The 17681-nt window shown below is 38.9% G+C and overlaps 4 protein-coding genes and 2 pseudogenes across 4 annotated transcripts; 4 read left to right on the forward strand and 2 right to left on the reverse strand.

The window, feature by feature from the left end:
* Window positions 1–1184: 1184 nt before the first annotated feature.
* On the reverse strand, window positions 1185–2526 carry LOC108821323 (uncharacterized). The gene is made up of 4 exons (XM_018594365.2): window positions 2267–2526; window positions 1956–2179; window positions 1748–1859; window positions 1185–1662 (listed from the first exon to the last, which is right to left on the reverse strand). Exons 1-4 carry the CDS (start codon window positions 2389–2391, stop codon window positions 1383–1385), a joined length of 741 nt encoding a protein of 246 aa, XP_018449867.1. The 5' UTR covers window positions 2392–2526; the 3' UTR covers window positions 1185–1382.
* A 120-nt stretch (window positions 2527–2646) lies between these two features.
* Window positions 2647–4562, forward strand: LOC130503877 (26S proteasome non-ATPase regulatory subunit 6 homolog; annotated as a pseudogene).
* On the forward strand, window positions 4394–7621 carry LOC108819884 (uncharacterized; annotated as a pseudogene).
* A 2070-nt stretch (window positions 7622–9691) lies between these two features.
* On the forward strand, window positions 9692–11504 carry LOC130503876 (probable pectate lyase 18). The gene is made up of 3 exons (XM_056998447.1): window positions 9692–9902; window positions 10003–10752; window positions 10848–11504. The coding sequence occupies exons 1-3, from the start codon at window positions 9793–9795 to the stop codon at window positions 11206–11208; spliced, it is 1221 nt and encodes a 406-aa protein (XP_056854427.1). The 5' UTR covers window positions 9692–9792; the 3' UTR covers window positions 11209–11504.
* Window positions 11505–12468: 964 nt separating this feature from the next.
* LOC108822338 (31 kDa ribonucleoprotein, chloroplastic) lies at window positions 12469–14023 on the forward strand. The gene is made up of 4 exons (XM_018595384.2): window positions 12469–12987; window positions 13170–13271; window positions 13411–13692; window positions 13780–14023. Exons 1-4 carry the CDS (start codon window positions 12544–12546, stop codon window positions 13840–13842), a joined length of 891 nt encoding a protein of 296 aa, XP_018450886.1. The 5' UTR covers window positions 12469–12543; the 3' UTR covers window positions 13843–14023.
* A 97-nt stretch (window positions 14024–14120) lies between these two features.
* On the reverse strand, window positions 14121–17510 carry LOC130503878 (protein NBR1 homolog). The gene is made up of 7 exons (XM_056998448.1): window positions 17347–17510; window positions 15996–16873; window positions 15776–15899; window positions 15414–15668; window positions 15099–15248; window positions 14459–15001; window positions 14121–14374 (listed from the first exon to the last, which is right to left on the reverse strand). Exons 1-7 carry the CDS (start codon window positions 17374–17376, stop codon window positions 14273–14275), a joined length of 2082 nt encoding a protein of 693 aa, XP_056854428.1. The 5' UTR covers window positions 17377–17510; the 3' UTR covers window positions 14121–14272.
* Between the last annotated feature and the right edge of the window lie 171 nt (window positions 17511–17681).

The following is a 17681-nucleotide window of genomic DNA, read 5'->3' on the forward strand; positions in this document are numbered from 1 at the left end:
GATTAAAATAAATGTAGATTATTTTATTAATTAGGATATTGCCAACACATACTGCTTAGCGGATGAGCACAAAGAATCTCATCAAAGAAATAAAACTCACATATGATGTTCCGGATATCAGTGGAGGATAGAATAGAAAAATCATCAAGCATATTTTTGCCAATCGTAGGAATGGAAGTTTCAAAGCATTTGTATCAAGCTTCATCTGTATAATCTTCGACAACCCACGGTTGAAAGTGGTACAAAATCAAACCAAATAGATGTCGTTTAGTATTATTAGGGATTTCAGGTAAGATGTCGTTCACTATTATTAGGGATTTAGGGTATATTCGATTGATTTAAATGTATTACGAAAATAAAAAGAATTACATAGCTGTCACATAAATATTTCTGTTTGAATAAAAAAAATTACAAAAATACTGATTTTAATTAAAAACATAGCTTAAAAATAATACAGTGGCAAAAAACTGTAAATATTATTAAAGCAGAAGGGCACCTAAAAAAAGCATTCTGTTTTAATAGTATAGATGTTTTTTTTTTTTGTAAATTTAAAGGGTTAATTATATATATATATATATATATATATATATATATATATATATATATATATTTAAAGATATTATTTTTATGATCTTTTGTGTATATAGAATCTGAAAATATTAATAGTCCAAGTCGTTACAGTTGAGAAAATTGCATATTGTGAGAATTGTGATATCTGGTGACATAATCAAGACAGAATAGTTGCGTCTCTGCTTCGATTGTAACAGAAGATACTCAGCTACGCTAACCGCAGATACTCAGCTACGCTAACCAATGGGAGTGGGAAGTAAAAGAATGTGATGACCAGCTGTGTAGTGGTTAGTATACCTAACCACAAGATAGACAACTTGCTGCCTTAATTAGTATACATATCAATTGTTGTAGACTTCTACTGTAAAGCAGAAGCTGGAGAGGAGTCTATTGTGGATTCAACCAAATCAGGAGATCCAAACCATGAACAAAAATCCCCAAGTCTTTGTAAAAGTATTTCCAGAGAGAAGTATAAAGCATGTGTAGACATATCATCTCCCACTTGAACATAAAAACCTATGTTAGTGATGTGTTACTAAGATTGTTAAGCAATACAGAGTTACCCTCAAGCATTACGTCAGACTGCAACACAAGTTTTTTAGGTGGGACCTCAAAGAATCACTGACTGATAAGACAAGACAACCGATAAAAAAATCTCCCTCTTCACATTTTATTTATTTACAGCCACTGCAACACAACTCTGATTCAAGTTCAAACTACAAAGTCTATATGCATGAATAGTCTCTTTCAGAATTTTAAAGTTGCGCAAAACAAACACAAATCTGGTCTTCTCTCATATATTTACTACCTGGTCACTGCTGTAAAGCAGCTTCAAGCGCCGCCTTCTTAGCTAGAAACGTCTGAGATAATTGTGGGTGTACTACCACATGGAGCTTGGGAGGCATTGGTACCGCACCCTTCCACTTCAGCACCTCCATTTTCTCAAGTCCACCAAGGTACAAGAGTTTAATCTCCTCAGCAGTATCTTTCATATTCAGCAAAACGCCAGACTTGGCGACAGAGGTCTGGCAGTGTTTCTGTGCTTCGGCGTACATACTAGCATGCTCAAGACAAAGCGAGATCGCAAAGTTCCTGCGTAAATCAAGTGTGCAGTCAACAACGAAACATCTAAAAGACATAAGAAAAGATTTCACCAAAAAAAAGAATACACACTTACATGAAAGCGTGGTGCTTTGTAAGTACTGGCCTACTCATTAGGTCTGCCACTGGGTCGGTTTCCAGAAACAATAGAGCTTCGGTGTAAATCTTCAAAGAAAGATCCACATCACCTATACAACAAATCAAAAGTCACAGTCTTCAAGATAACAAATAACAAAGTTTCTATGTATTAGCAGAAGATAATGTATAAAATAGTTCTTTTTTACCCTTTATGTAAGCAGAGTCGCCAAGAGCGCAGTACATTTTAGCCACTGAATCATAATCAACCGAAGTGCGTCCCAAGTTCTTCGTCTGGTTGATTATCATCAAACCCTCCTCGATCATCACAGTTCTCTTATCTTTTTCGGTCTCAAGGTACAGCTTTGCAACTAAGCAAGATACCAACTTAATGCTTGCACTGAGAATCGCATCATCTCCTAAACCCTCTTCACTACAACCAACAAGATTGATCATAACTATCTACTTTACCCTTTTCGACATATAAGCTTCCATCTTAACCCTAATTGTTGAAAAATACCTCAAAGTTAGCGACTTTCTGAAACAAAAGAGGGCTTCAGCGAGGTGGTCGAGTCCCACGAACTCGGAACCTTTATCTCTTAGGAATTTGACGCACTCGTCCCTTGACATTTCAGTTCCCGCCATCTTTTGTCTACTGTGGAAGAAGAAGGAAGACGAGGATAAACCAAGCGAGGGAGAAGCGAGAAGAAACCAAGAGAGGGAGAAGCGAGGGAGAGAAAAGTTTGGATCTTTTCTTCTTGAAACTTAACTAACTTTAATTAATCTGTTATTATAGAGGGTTATTAATGAACCGAAGCCTCCGTAGTTATTCCGTTATTAATTCCGTCAGTATTAAACCTCCGTCACTGGTTCCGTCAGTACTAATAAACGCTTTGTTTCTCTAATCGCTGAACTCAAGTTTGAAACTTTCTATGATTTTTTTATTAAAAAAAAAAAAATTTCTATGATATTTGTATTGGGTTTTCTGTTCCTGATGTTGGGTTTGTTTGTGTTATTTTATAAGGTATGTCTCCTTTGTACGAAACCCTAGCTGCGTCTTCTGTGCTGGAATTGGATCAGAGCTTGTTGGACTCTATGAGGGCTAGTAACGAGGAAGAGCTCTGCTTTGTTTAGGATTGCAGACGCAGAAGAAAATTTGGGCGAAAGCGAAGTCCGTGAAGTTCATCTTGCTAAAGCTCTTTATTTCATCAGGATTAGTGATAAGGTACTTGAGCATGTCAAAAGTTATTCATTTCACACTTCAAAGGACTTCATTGGCCAATAAATTTTTGCTTTGTGAATCCAGGAGAAAGCTTTGGAGCAACTAAAACTCACAGAAGGAAAAACTGTTGCTGTTTGGGCAAAAAATGGACCTTTTGTCCTACACCTTGCAGGTTGCGTTTTTCTACATGGACTTTGATCTGGTATCAAAGAGCATTGACAAAGCGAAAAAGTAAGTGAAGATTAGGCTCTTTGGTTACATCCTTTATGACTACCCTATAGTGCAATTGAAACCGTTGTTCTGTTTTCCCATGCTAGGTTGTTTGAAGAGGGCGGTGACTGGGAGAGGAAGAACAGGCTAAAGGTCTATGAAGGCTTGTATTGCATGTCCACCAGAAATTTTAAAAAGGCTGCCAGCTTATTTCTCGATTCTATATCAACCTTCACCACTTATGAGATCTTTCCCTACGAGACCTTCATTTTTTACACCGTGCTGACCAGCATCATCACTCTGGATACAGTTTCTCTTATGCAAAAGGTATTTGTCGACATCTCAGTCCTCTGCTTTGTGTGTTGCTGAGTTTAGCAAGAGTTAACATTCAGTCTTTTAACTTGGTATTAAAGTGATATGAACCTTGTTTTTGTTGAAGTTACCCTGTGAGGATGTGAGGATGTGAATCTTTTTTAGTAAAAGCTAATTGCTACTAATTTGACAGGTTGTTGACGCACCTGAGATCTTGAATTCAGCTTGACGCGCCAGTACAAGGCGTTTTCTCCGCATTTGGTGAGTACAAGACAGTGTCTAGATTATGCTTACTGAATTGTCTTACTTGTGTCTGCATTTTGCTTGTTGTGATAACCTTTTCTGGCTTTGTTATTGGTGTTAAAATGCTAAATTGCTTACTAATTTGGGACAGGTTGTTGATGCACCTGAGATCTTCTTAACCCTGCTTGAGGTATCAGGTGAGTACAATACAAGGACTAAATTGTCTTATTTATTGTATGCATTTTGTTTGCTTTTTTTGTCTGTGTGATAATTAATAGCTCCGTTGTTGGTGTACTCTCAGTTTTTGGTGCTTCTACTCACATTCCCGGTTCATTTCTGCTGGGAAGCTTCACTGCAAGATAGACAAGGTAGCAGGAGTCTTGGAGACAAACCATCCAGATGCAAATAATGCACTTTACCAGGCAACAATAAAGCAAGGGGATTTCTTGCTAAACAGGACCCAGAAGCTGTCTCCAGTCATCATCAGTTTAGTTAGTTGCAGATATTAACCACTTGGGTTCCTTTCCTTGCAAGGTGAAAACGTCTATCTTTTCATTTTGGGTATAGAGTACTTCCGTGCATGCTTATGAATCAAGATTAACCTCTAAATGCTTTGATATGAAAGGCATAAAAGTGTTGGAGGGTTTGGAACAAAAGACTATGGCTAGTGGTGCTTGTCTTAGAGCTGGTCCCATCTATGAACAAAAAGACTTGCTTGGTACCTCCATGGCTCGTCCTGTTATTATCACTAATACAACTTCTAAATGATTAGGATGTAGCAGCAGAGGTTGGAGCTGATGCCGTTTCACATGGCAAATGAAATGATGACCAGGCAAGTACTTGGATTGTCTTCTTTTTTTGGTCTAAATGAAGTACTTGGATTGTCTTGCTATTTCTGAAGTGTCATATCGGGAGAAAACATGCTTATCGATTCTTACATCACCTATTGAATGAGTGACCGACCAGGTTCTGTTAGAGCTCACCTTCTTCTCGTTGAACCCTGAACTTAAAGTTGTGGCACCATGGAGAGAATGGGAAATCCAAGGCAGGGAAGACGCTGTTGAGTACGCCAAGAAGCATAACGTTCCTGTCCCCGTGACAATGAAATCTATTTACAGCCGGGACAGGAAACCTCTGGCACCTTAGTCATGAGGTAATATAGAATTCACATATATATATTCCCTTCTTGGAAACAAATGATCCAGTTTATCTCATGCTTCAGTTCCTAATTTTATGTTCTCCTGATCCCTGAAACCGACCACCTTTCTTTTTTTCTTTTTTTTTTGTTGAAAGGGTGATATATTGGAAGATCCAGCAAACGAGGCGAAGAAACATATGAGTGTGGTGGTTTCTTAATTAGGTATTTCAACTTCGAGTGAGCTTCGTCAAGGATGTGAAGAAGCAAGAGGAAATGTGGGAGACGCAGCATGAACTTGCTGCTCACAAAGTTTATAATATGTGCTCTGACCTTGGTGGTTTCTTCCTTAAGGTAGAGTACTAATGTGAGGTTCTTATTTACTTGGCATTTTTTCTTGTTTTGTGTGCTGGGACTGTTGCTTAAGTTTTGTGATGATCAGCGGCGTTTCCACATTGGGGTTCTTATCTTATATGTGATATGGTTTGATTTCTTAGCTGTGAAACAATGTACATTATTTACTTCTGATGAGTATTTTTTAGGTTGCACAAATTCTAGGAAAACCTGATCTAGCACCAGCTGCTTGGGTAAGATAGCTCGTGACTTTGTGTGATCAAGCTCCTGCTACCCCATTTGATTCAATCCGACTTGTCCTGGAGAAAGAGTTAAGTAAAAGCATAGATGAAGTATTTGAATCATTTGATGATAAGCCTCTTGGGTCTGCTTCTATAGCTTAGGTACTAGAAGATGTATATCACAGCATTTTAAGCAAGACATACATGTTCACTCCTTATCTTTGTTGCTTCTGGTTTAGGTTCATCGTGCAAGAGTCAAGGGAGACAAGAGAGATGTTGTTGTTAAGGTGAGAATAAATCAGAAGACAACTGAAAAAGCTTCCTAGCATTTTTCCTTAGTGTCTGAATGTGAAACCAACATGTTTAGGTTCAACATCCTGGAGTTGAGAAACTGATGATGACAGACATACGGAACTTGCAAATATTTGCATTATACATTCAGAAAACAGATATCAAATTTGACTTGTTCTCCATTACAAAGGAAATGGAGAAGCAGGTATGTTGTCTTGTGTTGTAAGGATAATCTGATTAGAGAATCTTACTGCCCCTCAAGTCACTAGAACTCCTTTTTTTGTGTTTCATTTTGAAGATTGGGTATGAATTCGACTTCAAAAGAGAGGCCAATGCAATGGAAAAGATCCGTCGTTTTCTTTATGATAACAACAGAAAGAGTCATGTTCTGGTTCCCAGGGTGTTGCCACATTTGGTGACCAGGTACTTCTTCTTATATTAAGCCTTTCTCTCATCTCAAGAGGCTTTTTTAAGTTGTCTTTGTTTCAATTAAGTCTCTTTTCATTCAAGTTTATGTTCTTTTAACACATTAGTGCTGATCAGAGGATAACCATAATGCACACAGGAGGGTTCTGGTGATGGATTACATTAATGGAATCCCGATCTTGAGACTCGGTGATGAGATGGCCAAAAGAGGGATAAATCCTCGTGGTAAGATGGCAGAGGCAGCAAAACTGTAAGCTCCTACATTATCTAAGATTGTTTTAATCTCATGTTTCTTGGCTAGCATTTGGACCTGGTCATGATGTGTAACTGGAAAATGTTAACTTTTTTTTTCTTGCTCCCACAGAAATATACTTAGCAGTTTGTCTAAAGCATATGGCCAAATGATACTCTGAAGAGTGGTTTCTTTCATGCTGATCCACATCCTGGGAATATCTTGATTTGCAAAGGCTCAGAGGCAAGTCATCTTAATTGTTTTGATTTGTTGCCGAATATGTATTTTGAGTTGTGATATTGCTACTCGTTGTCAGGTTGCACTGCTGGATTATGGTCAAGTGAAGGAACTACCTGACCAGCTGAGACTTGGTTATGCAAATTTGGTCATTGCCATCGCTGATAACAATGCCTCATTGGCATCACAGAGCTTTAGGTAATTCAAAAATCAATTGTTTGTCCTATTTTTAAGTTAACTTATGCTGGTTACATTCACCTGGTCAGATTAGTATAGCATAAGATCGATCCCTTGATTGTTTCCGTGGTGAATATTCAGGGAACTCGGTATAGTTACATTTGCCAAGTGTGAGAATGAGGAGCCAGAACTTCTCCAGTTAGCAAAAACAATGTTCGATACAAAGATGCCTCCCGGTGTAACAGTTCTGCAACCTTTCTCAGAAGACTCTTCCATCAAAAAGATATCCGTTGAGGTAATAGCACAACCAGTTGTGCAAGTGTGTTTGGATATACTGCAAAAAAAAAAATTAACTGTGTTTGTTTGTTTGTTGTGGGTAGGGATTTCCAGAGGAACTATTCTCTGTTCTTCGCACGGTGATTTTGTTAAGAGGACTCAGCGTAGGGATTGGGCTTAACTACTCGTGTGCTCAACAGTGGAAGCCTATTGCAGAAGAGGCTTTGATTTCAGCTGGAAGACTCTCACCAGGTTTAATACAATGAACAACTGACTCTTTTGTAGTGTTTTTAGTATTGTTTACCAAAAGCTGTTTTGTAATGGAAGGTAAACAACATTTCAGGTAGGAAGCAGAAGCGTAGATTTAGTTCTTTGAGGAGGCTATACTCAAGAGATTAGGAACACAAACTCAGAACAGAGTTGATCTTTTTCTTTTTTTCTCTGCAAACGAAGTACAATCAAGGCAGCAAGTGTCCAGTGACCCAGAAACTATCCAACTATTACATTCAATTAAGAGAAAACACACGTTACTATTAGAATTACAAGAGCCTATAAAAGTGCAAAAAACAACCACATGGATGCATGCTCAAGATTCCTTTGAACACAAGTGAACATTTGGGTCCACAATAAACTAGATATAGGATAACATGATATGTACAACGTACTATATCTGTGAGTGGATGCCATAAAATTATGAATATGCTTATGTGCAAATTATCGGCGAACTTTACGGACAAACAAAAATAAAAAAATAAACAAAAAGAAAAAAAAGAATGATATGTCGCTTGCATGCATGTAAGAGTTGTCTGCTTTCCCTTTAGAGACTATAATAAGTCTTTGGGATGCATGTGCTGTGGTTACTCAAATCTTCAGTGTCGTTGTCAGATTTACTTGGTGGAGTGAAGGTGAAGATATCTTGAGCCTATCCTTGATTGATTCCCACTCCTCATCAGTTCCTTTTTGTTATATACTTATATTGTAACTCACTTTTATATTTGATTAATTTGTGTTTTGAACCATGTTAAAAAGCTTTGTTAAGCGGTGATTAAGTGTTTATAGATGATTAATGCTTAGGTGAACGTTTGGGAGACACCTAAACCGATTCTTTACCAAAATGGCAAAATCAGTTATGTATCACTTATAGAACTCTGCTTTTGAATAACTATGCATGTTGTTTTGATCCGAAATTTGACATTATTATGATTTTACTTTTTTTTTTTTTGGTAAAATTATTGTACTTTTTATTTTTATAATACTCATTCACGTTTTTAGTTTAAAAAAAAACGTATCATTTGATTAAGTTTGTCCAAAGACGATCATGCTTAAACTGTCAAAACAACCTACAATTACAAATGGAGTCCCGTAAAACCTGCAAATCACGAGACATTACATGTCCCACTTTTACTTCCTCTTTACATCTCTAATGCTTTTCACGAAAACCTATCATTACGAATATTAACTAATGACTTTAAGAGCATAGATTCGGTTTTAAATCCCCTGCCGTGATTGGTGCATTAAGAAGTGGAAAAGTAATATGGTGAAACCAAACAAAAATATTACTGTTTTCACGTCATTTTCACCAACAACAATCATGAAGAAAATGGCTGAATCTAACCTCTATATTTGAAGATTTGAGCAATAACTAGTCAATAATGAAATAGGAAGACTAAAAACTCCAATTGAGCACATGAGCTTAATTTTTTTTTTTTTTGAAGATAATGAGCTTAAATTAGAGAGAAATGAAAACTATAATATAACAATTACATAACCCTAAAACTACATGGCTTACAGTTTGATTAGCAAATTTTTCAATTTTCTTTTTCTTTTTCATCATCTCGTTCTATTTTTATGTTTACCATTTATGTTTGGGTACTCGATTACTTTGACATGTTCTGTTCTGTCGGTTTATCTTTGATTTTCGTTGAAATCTCCCCTAACATGTGCTTATAGTATATGGTTGGAGAGTCAGCTCTCAGAATAATAAAGGCTAACGGTTCTGATACGGACACTTTCTAATGTATTTTAGTTTATACTTTGTTGCAATATATGCAACTATATATCCTGAAACATAAGATGTAAAGTCTGAAGAAATGCAAAAGTAAAGCATGACGAACGAAAAGAAACTAGTAATCTGTAAGCAATTTCTATTACATGTTTTTATTTGCATATAATAGGTTGTGATTTACATAACATCTCCAGTTTTTTGTTAAATTATTTTCGAGTGAAACTGCTATGAATTGATAAAAAAAAATTATAGAACCTTTTGTTGTTGTTGGTTTGACGTTCTCTAAAATGAATATATGCTATCAACAAGAACTAAGTTTGGATCCTTAATCATTACCTCAAAACCAACTTCCTGTTGTTTTTATTCGGCTAAACAGACTAAGTGGAACTATTTGAAAAGTATAACCTTTTTTTACCTGAAATTTGATTAGAGGCTTTTGTTTAATGTCAACAAATGTAACGGTGAAGCATTCTATTGGTTCATCATAAAGATTTATTATTATATAATTCTTTACTAAAGGAGATATAAAAGAGTGGGACCTAAACCGAAAAGTCCAATAACAAATAGTGTGGAGCTCCTCTACATCGTTTATTATATAAACTCTCAAAGTTTCATCTTCTCTCCATTCCCACTCAAACCTTCTTTCCTCCATCTGCGTTTCCCTCTTCTCTTACTTGAAGCCAAGAGAAGGAAAAAGAAAGAAAAATGCAGACGAAGAAGCTCTTTATCTCCATAGTCTCCTTTCTTCTCTATGCTCCGTTCATCTTATCTTCACCAGTACCAGACCCTGAAGCTGTTGTCGATGAAGTTCACAAGTACGAATCTTCTGTCTTTTATATTCTTCTTACACATTTTACTTGAACCAACAACGACTTCTCATGTAATAATAATATTCTTGGTTGTAAACTCTTGCAGGAGCATTAATGCGTCGGTTGCTGGAAGAAGGAAGTTAGGTTACCTCTCATGCACCACTGGTAACCCTATCGACGACTGTTGGCGATGCGACCCACACTGGGAGACCAACCGTCAACGTCTCGCAGACTGTGCCATCGGGTTCGGCAAGAACGCTATAGGAGGCCGAGACGGTCGTATCTACGTGGTGACAGACTCAGGAAACGACGACCCAGTGACACCCAAACCCGGAACGTTAAGACACGCCGTGGTCCAAGACGAGCCACTATGGATCATTTTCCAACGAGACATGACCATTCAGCTGAAAGAAGAGCTGATCATGAACTCTTTCAAGACCATAGACGGTCGTGGAGCGTCAGTACACATCTCTGGTGGGCCATGCATTACGATCCAGTACGTGACAAACATCATCATCCATGGGATCCATATCCATGACTGTAAGCCAGGTGGGAACGCTATGGTGCGGAGCTCACCACGGCATTATGGATGGAGAACGATATCGGACGGTGACGGTGTCTCGATCTTTGGAGGGAGTCATGTTTGGGTTGACCATTGTTCGTTATCTAACTGCGAAGACGGGCTTATTGATGCCATTATGGGCTCCACGGCTATTACTCTGTCTAACAATTACATGACGCATCATGACAAGGTCATGTTGCTTGGCCATAGTGACTCTTACACTCGTGACAAGAACATGCAAATCACCATTGCTTTTAACCACTTTGGTGAAGGTCTTGTTCAAAGAATGCCAAGGTAAAAAATTTATATAATAATGTTAGATTTTTGTTAGTAAATTAATGTAATTTTGATGTGATTAAAATTTGGGACCATTTGTTTGATGTGTGTAGGTGTAGACATGGGTACTTCCATGTGGTGAACAATGACTATACACATTGGGAGATGTATGCTATTGGTGGAAGTGCTGACCCTACAATCAATAGTCAAGGGAACAGATTTTTGGCCCCGGATATCAGATTTAGCAAAGAAGTGACTAAGCATGAGGACGCCCCAGAGAGTGAGTGGAAGAGTTGGAACTGGAGATCCTCTGGTGATTTATTATTAAATGGTGCGTTTTTTACGCCTTCCGGTGGTTCATCCTCCTCTGGCTACGCCAAGGCTTCGAGTCTTGGGGCTAGACCGTCTTCTCTAGTTGGACCGTTGACGGTTGGTTCTGGTGCATTGAATTGCCGCAAGGGTTCCCGTTGCTGATTGTGGAGGCTTGCTTAAGTTTATTTTTAGCAAATTAAAAAGAAATTATATAGAAAAGGCAATTAAAGCCACCAATTAAGGGGTTAAGTTATATAACTTTCATTACCCACCTTTAATTACTCTATTGATTTTTCTTCTTTTTGGGGTAAAGTTGAGGAGAAAACAACCTCTGGCTTCACTGCTCTTTTAGGACCCATCTAAGGATTTTCTGTTTTAAGGTATCTTTTATTAGGTTGAAAGTGTAGTAACAAGTGCAGATGTGTTGATCTTCATATTAATATAATATAATTTGTGTATTCTGTTTTTTTTATTTTCTCATAAATTAATGTCTATTACAATGATGGATACAACACAAGCAGCCCTTATGGAAATTGTAGTTACAATGCACATTCAGAACTCAGAAAGTTTGGAATGTTCTCTAACATGGGTAGCTTCTTGGGTCAAAGTTGTTCAAACCAATCAATTTCTGACAAAAGCCACGACTTTTCTACACTCTGGTCGATGCATAGACTATGGTTAAATACAAAATAATTCAAAAGGAAGAAAACTGAAGCAATCATGGGGCTCAGCAGCCCTACTTTTGATGGAGTGGTCTTATATTCGTGTTTTGACTACTGTTCACTGATTGTGGATATATTTTAAATTCTGTAACAACTAAAATAACTAACCAATGTATTCATTTTCTCCATATAACTAACCAATATAATGAATTACACCTTTTTCGTAGCCATGACATGTCACATGTGCAACATATTAATTCATTAAGGAAAGAAAAGAAAGAAAAGAAAGAAAAAAGATCTTGTGGTTACTAGTGACGATGTGATGTAGTCAGTAATGAAGAATATAAACAAACTTACAATTTACAAAGATAGTCTTCCCTTGTTTTCTGTTGTCATATATAACATCAAAGTTAATATTTTTTTGACACTGATGTCTTCTTTACCATGATTCCAGACCTGGTAGATTTGAAACTCAAAAACGGTTTATAAATCGGATTATGGTTGTTTTAAATTTGAATTAATTCAGCGTTTAAAAGAATATGATTATATCGTATGAAGACCATACATACTGTCTCAAGGACTGGACTGGTTTTGTTCCAAACACTTTTAGACTTTTGGTGGTCATGTTCTATTTCAGAATGTAAAAACTCAAAAAACCAAACTATCTAAACCAAGCCCATTGGAATCGTATGGCCCAATATTGAGCCCAATCAGATCTTTTTCTCCAAAATATTTAATCCTTTTTTCTTTAAAATGATATTTCACTTCGGTATCGAACATTTTTCTCTGCGTCCCCCTCCTTATCCCTATCTCTCTCTCCCACACTTCCTCTGCTATGGCTTCATCAATAGTAACCTCAAGCTTCAAGCCTTTAGCCATGGCGGACTCTTCCTCTTCCTTTTCCACCATCTTCCCCCACCCTTCACTCTCCACTATCCACCCTCGCTGCTCCCTCCTCACCAACCTCCCGCTCGCTTTCTCCCGCGTCTCCCTATCTCTCAAAGCCAAAACCAACCTAAAGAAGTCGCCTTTCGTCTCCTTCGTCGCTCAGACTTCGGATTGGGACGGGGAAGAAGGTGGGGACGTGAGCGCTTCCGTCGCCGTCGAGGAGAACGAGCCTGAGGCAACGTTCTCGGAGGGAGATGTGGGCGGCGAAGGAGGTGACTTCCCGGAGCCGCCGGAGGAAGCGAAACTCTTCGTCGGAAACTTGGCTTACGATGTTGACAGTCAAGCCTTGGCTATGCTCTTTGAGCAAGCCGGCACTGTTGAAATCGCTGAGGTTAGTATTGACTTTTGCTGCTTCCTTCTTGTGTTGTGTTGCTTAAGTGGTTGAGATAAATAAAGTTATTGGCTTTTTAAGTGATTGTGGATTGAATTGTATCTATTGACATTGTATGTTGTTGACGTCATAACGTTTGTTTATATCATCCTAAAGTGTTGTTTGGATTCTTGTGGATGAAGGTTATCTACAATAGGGAGACAGACCAGAGTCGTGGGTTTGGTTTCGTGACAATGAGTACCGTGGAAGAAGCTGAGACTGCTGTTGAGAAGTTCAACCGTTATGTAAGTTTATATACTATGTTTACTGCCATTTTGTTGCATTTCCATGAACATGTTCTGTCTGAGACATTTTTGGAAACAGAGTTGAGTTTTGGGGCTCTGTTTGTGGGAAGGTTACTGAGCATTTGTGTTGTTTTGTCAGGATCTGAACGGAAGGCTTCTGACAGTAAACAAGGCAGCACCGAGAGGATCACGTCCAGAACGCCAACCTCGGGTGTATGAACCTGCGTTCAGAGTCTATGTGGGAAACCTACCGTGGGATGTGGACAACGGTCGTCTAGAACAAGTTTTCAGTGAGCATGGTAAAGTTGTGGAAGCTCGTGTGGTTTATGACCGTGAGACAGGTCGCTCACGTGGGTTTGGTTTTGTCACAATGTCTAACGAGACTGAACTTAATGACGCTATCGCTGCTCTTGATGGACAGGTACCTTCCTCATACGTGGTCATTGATGGTAATGCAGATTTTGTTGTGATTGTTGATCTCTTAATCTATCTTTGTTTACATTTGCAGAACATGGAGGGTAGAGCAATAAGAGTGAACGTAGCGGAGGAGCGTCCGAGGCGTGGATTTTAAGGATTGAGATTATCTCTTCTGCCAGTTTTCTCTCTCTCTGTCTCTCTTATCGCTTTGCATTTTGTTTAGACGAGATTCTTACACTCTTTGATGATTTTTGTTGTTGTGTCTGAACACCTTTGATGATTTTTTTGTTGTCTGAACTAATGCTTATACTATAGCACATAACCCGCCTTCATTACCTTGACTTACAAATTAGTTTAGAACCAAGACTTGAAAGGTTAGTGATGTATGGTTAGTAAGTCTTGGCTCGTAATCACTCTTCGAAATAAATTAAAAAGAAGAAAGAAAGATATTATCTTAAACATTTATTTCGGAAAACAAAATCCATCATTCATCAAACAAGGATAACCAGAGGATGTATCATTATTATTTCTAAAACTTAGTTTAACCTGATAGATAAGAAGTTCCCAGAAACAAAAGCCACACATTAAGCCTCCTTCTCTCCAGTAAGGAGGTCCATCACTACGCCTTTAATGCTTCCATTATTCTTCTTCAGCAGCTTCTTGTTCGTCACATCATCACAGAAACCCTGCAAAAATAAATCACATTGTCAATAACACCCCCTTTTATCTGGTTTCGAGAATCTTTAAGATACAAAAGTGCACACACTCACCATTTCCTGAAGCTCCTCTAGGATAGGATCCCACTCACTAACTCCACAAAGAGCGTCAACAGACTGCTCCAAGTTGTACTCGTTTTCCCTTAAGACCTCCTTGTTCAAAACCATCTCTTTGAATCCCATTTCCTCCAGCTCCTTGAGCATGGCCATCTCCATGTCGTTCTCCTCAATATCCTTTTGAAGATCAACAGGGATGTCCTTTGTAGATGACGAACCACCACCACCACCCAAGGCCTCAACAGCAGGCATGTTTGGGAACTCGATCATGTTGAATGATGACGAAGATGAAGATGGTGTAAGAGTATCAGCAGGCTCAACTTCTTCCCCAACCGGCAGGTCATCTTTTTCTGGGATTTGCGATCCAGCTGCTTCTCCTTCTTGATCAGCACCTTCCACTGCCCCAGGGTTAACACTGGAGCTGCCAGCTTGAGCTGGCTCGTGATTCACATTGATCCCTGTAGATTCTTCATCAGGGGAGACATTCAAGTTCAGTCCTTGAAACTCATTCACAACAGAACCCTTCAAGGATGCATCAACCTAACAACGCGACCAACAACAAAAAAAAATATCAAAAACATTTTGATAAAGAAAAATGATAACTCAACGGACAGATCAGTAAAGTTCAAGTAAGTACATGTATCAACACCCAAACACGTTGCCCAAACTTAGCTCCACTAGAGGAAGCCATCCTCCAATAAGAAATGTATCGACCAGGTAACTCTGGTGCAACAAAATCAACTTTCACGTCAAGCTCACTGTCGATTGGCGAACCCTCTACTGGAATCTGCAACGATTTTGAGACCAATAAACAACTAGTAAGAAAAAATATTGCCAGTTTGTGCAGAGAAAAAGCTAACTAAAGCCAAACTGCGAGCAATTCAAACAGCAACAGTTGATCTGCAAGTGGGGAACTTAAAGAAGTGGCAAAACTACGAAGATAGTTTCTAACCTGTAAATCAACTGACAATGAGCTGCTGAGTTTGTCCCCACCGATCCAGACTATTCGTGTGCCATGCGGCCACACCAGCGAGCCATTGTTCCTCATTTTCCAAACCTTGGTGAATTGAGCAGTAGGAGCAAAAACTGTTCCATCAAGTACATTCACATCAAGCACAAAGCGACTGTCGAGTTTAGGCCGAGTGCACCTGAAGTGTAAACCTCCATGTTGTGGTTGCGGCACATGGCCCACCCACGGGTTCGATATCTATATGGGAGAAAAAAAGAAAGGTAAGATTTCCATATAGCTACACTACAGAAAGAGACGGCACAGAAAGAAAAAAGGAATCTTAAATATAGAAGAAAGAGCAATACTGGGGTAAGTTGTCCTCTAAAGGGATGCGAATGTTGAACTGAGTCTGGCTTATCCATCCTTGTGTAATCCCCTTCGTTACCCATCACCGAAAAGCAGATGGTGCAAAGATCATAGTCTTCTTTGCTGCAAAATATTCACCAAAGTAACAAATAAGTAAAAATGGATTTCTAAGATGCCTATCTATAGTTTCTACACTTGCTAAGTAAAGGGTCTCCTTACACTTTAGACTTAAACCTAGGCCCGGTTATTGGAAGAACCCCACATCCATCACAGCGGATGCCTTTATGGAAGATACCCAGTGAGGTCCAGTAATCACCACTGCTGCTCTTTTTCGAGTGACAGACACGCCGGGCATGCTTTTTGAAGTTCGCAGGATTTGGACTTGATTCATTCACTTTACTACCACTGAAGGGACACTCGTTGAAACTAGCACCCAGTCCAGAGGAGATTGGTACAGGACCAGAAGTCTTTGAAACAGCAAAGCAGGTTGGTTCATTCAGATCAGCAGGTTTTTTCCCGGTTTGGGAGATATCCTTCTTTTCGCCAAAGGAAGGAACCTCCCTGCTCAGGGAACAACGGGGAATAACAACAGGTGAGAGTAGACCACCTTCCTGAGGACCAGAGAGTTTCCCTAGCTTGGAGATGCAATCAAAGAGCTCACCAACAACAGGGCTAGAAGATACCGCTTTAGATGCAAGGTCAATATACACCTTGGATACGGTTTCACGCGTGGGGTTAGGTACAGCCGTCAGAACATCATTGATACCCTTCCGGATTTTGGAAACAGGGTTAAGGCTATTAGGCATGGCCGAAGCTGTCGGACTCCCACCACTCTCTGGAGCAATAGAGCTAGTGTTGGACTGCACATGAATCTTCAAAAACTTGAGGCGCTGGTTCGTGACATCAGACAAGTCATTGTCATCGACCAGAGCCACGACATCGGCATCTTCATCAGAGTAAGTCAGAGGGAAATCAACATCAACAGGGAGGTTAAACAGAGCAGCGATCTTTCCTTTGAGAGCAGCCATGTCAAGATCAAGCTGTCCATTAGCTTTGACAGGCACCCTGAAGCGCCTAAGCACACCTCCATAGCTCACCTGCAACAATAATCACAAACAAACTTAAGTTACCCCTTAAATAACAGATGTGATGGCAATACCTTAAAAACACTTAAAGAGCACAAACAAACAAACAAAACATCAATATGTTTCTCTAACAAGTTTTCCTTAAGACACTGACCAATAACACAAGTTTAGCAATCACGATTGAAATAATAAAACAAGTTCAAACAAGCTTAGCAATCACGATTAAGAAACCTCTTGATACTAGTAGTTAGCAACCCTAACTTATGATTGAGGATACGATAAAATCTAAATTTAAAACATCCTTAAGTGTGTATGCTTCTAGCAGCTACATAGATATAGAACTCCGGTTCAATTTCATTCACGACAGGTACACGGTTCGATCCATGGCGAAATCAAATTCCGAAACAAAATCGACACGATAGCCGCATGATCACCGGTGGCAGCTACCGTTACAAATAGAAAAAAAAAAGAAGAGGATTGTAAACCTTGACGACGAGAGAAGTAGTAGAATCCATGGGGAAGAAACCCTAGTTCACGAAGAGTGGTCGAGGCTGGGATTGAATCGGAAAGGTGAATCCTTTTTTAAGGGAGAAGCGTACCCGTTATCCGCTTATGTCGTCAACTACCCCAGATATCTAGATAGACACCGTCTCGTTTTGTATATATATATGATGATCCGACGATGCTTTTATTTAAATGAGATATTAATTATGTGTTTGACCTTTCCAACAACAAGATATTATTTGACTTTTTCTTTATACATTACTCCGTAATAGCAAGAGATGTTTAATACACTTACCCAACTAGGTATTATGGCTGT

Source organism: Raphanus sativus, unplaced genomic scaffold, assembly GCF_000801105.2.
Source record: "Raphanus sativus cultivar WK10039 unplaced genomic scaffold, ASM80110v3 Scaffold1197, whole genome shotgun sequence".
In the NCBI taxonomy this organism is placed as follows: domain Eukaryota; kingdom Viridiplantae; phylum Streptophyta; class Magnoliopsida; order Brassicales; family Brassicaceae; genus Raphanus; species Raphanus sativus.

Coding starts and splice junctions, on each gene's coding strand:
- LOC108821323 (XM_018594365.2), bottom strand. CDS start 2,391: ATGGCGGGAACTGAAATGTCAAGGGACGAGTGCGTCAAATTCCTAAGA. Junction 1,860..1,955: donor CGACTCTGCTTACATAAAGG/GTAAAAAAGAAC, acceptor TTTGTTGTATAG/GTGATGTGGATCTTTCTTTG. Junction 1,663..1,747: donor ACAAAGCACCACGCTTTCAT/GTAAGTGTGTAT, acceptor TGATTTACGCAG/GAACTTTGCGATCTCGCTTT.
- LOC130503876 (XM_056998447.1), top strand. CDS start 9,793: ATGCAGACGAAGAAGCTCTTTATCTCCATAGTCTCCTTTCTTCTCTAT. Junction 9,903..10,002: donor GTTGTCGATGAAGTTCACAA/GTACGAATCTTC, acceptor AAACTCTTGCAG/GAGCATTAATGCGTCGGTTG. Junction 10,753..10,847: donor CTTGTTCAAAGAATGCCAAG/GTAAAAAATTTA, acceptor TGATGTGTGTAG/GTGTAGACATGGGTACTTCC.
- LOC108822338 (XM_018595384.2), top strand. CDS start 12,544: ATGGCTTCATCAATAGTAACCTCAAGCTTCAAGCCTTTAGCCATGGCG. Junction 12,988..13,169: donor GCACTGTTGAAATCGCTGAG/GTTAGTATTGAC, acceptor TTGTGGATGAAG/GTTATCTACAATAGGGAGAC. Junction 13,693..13,779: donor TCGCTGCTCTTGATGGACAG/GTACCTTCCTCA, acceptor TTACATTTGCAG/AACATGGAGGGTAGAGCAAT.
- LOC130503878 (XM_056998448.1), bottom strand. CDS start 17,376: ATGGATTCTACTACTTCTCTCGTCGTCAAG. Junction 16,874..17,346: donor CTACTTCTCTCGTCGTCAAG/GTTTACAATCCT, acceptor TTATTGTTGCAG/GTGAGCTATGGAGGTGTGCT. Junction 15,900..15,995: donor CCTAGGTTTAAGTCTAAAGT/GTAAGGAGACCC, acceptor AATATTTTGCAG/CAAAGAAGACTATGATCTTT.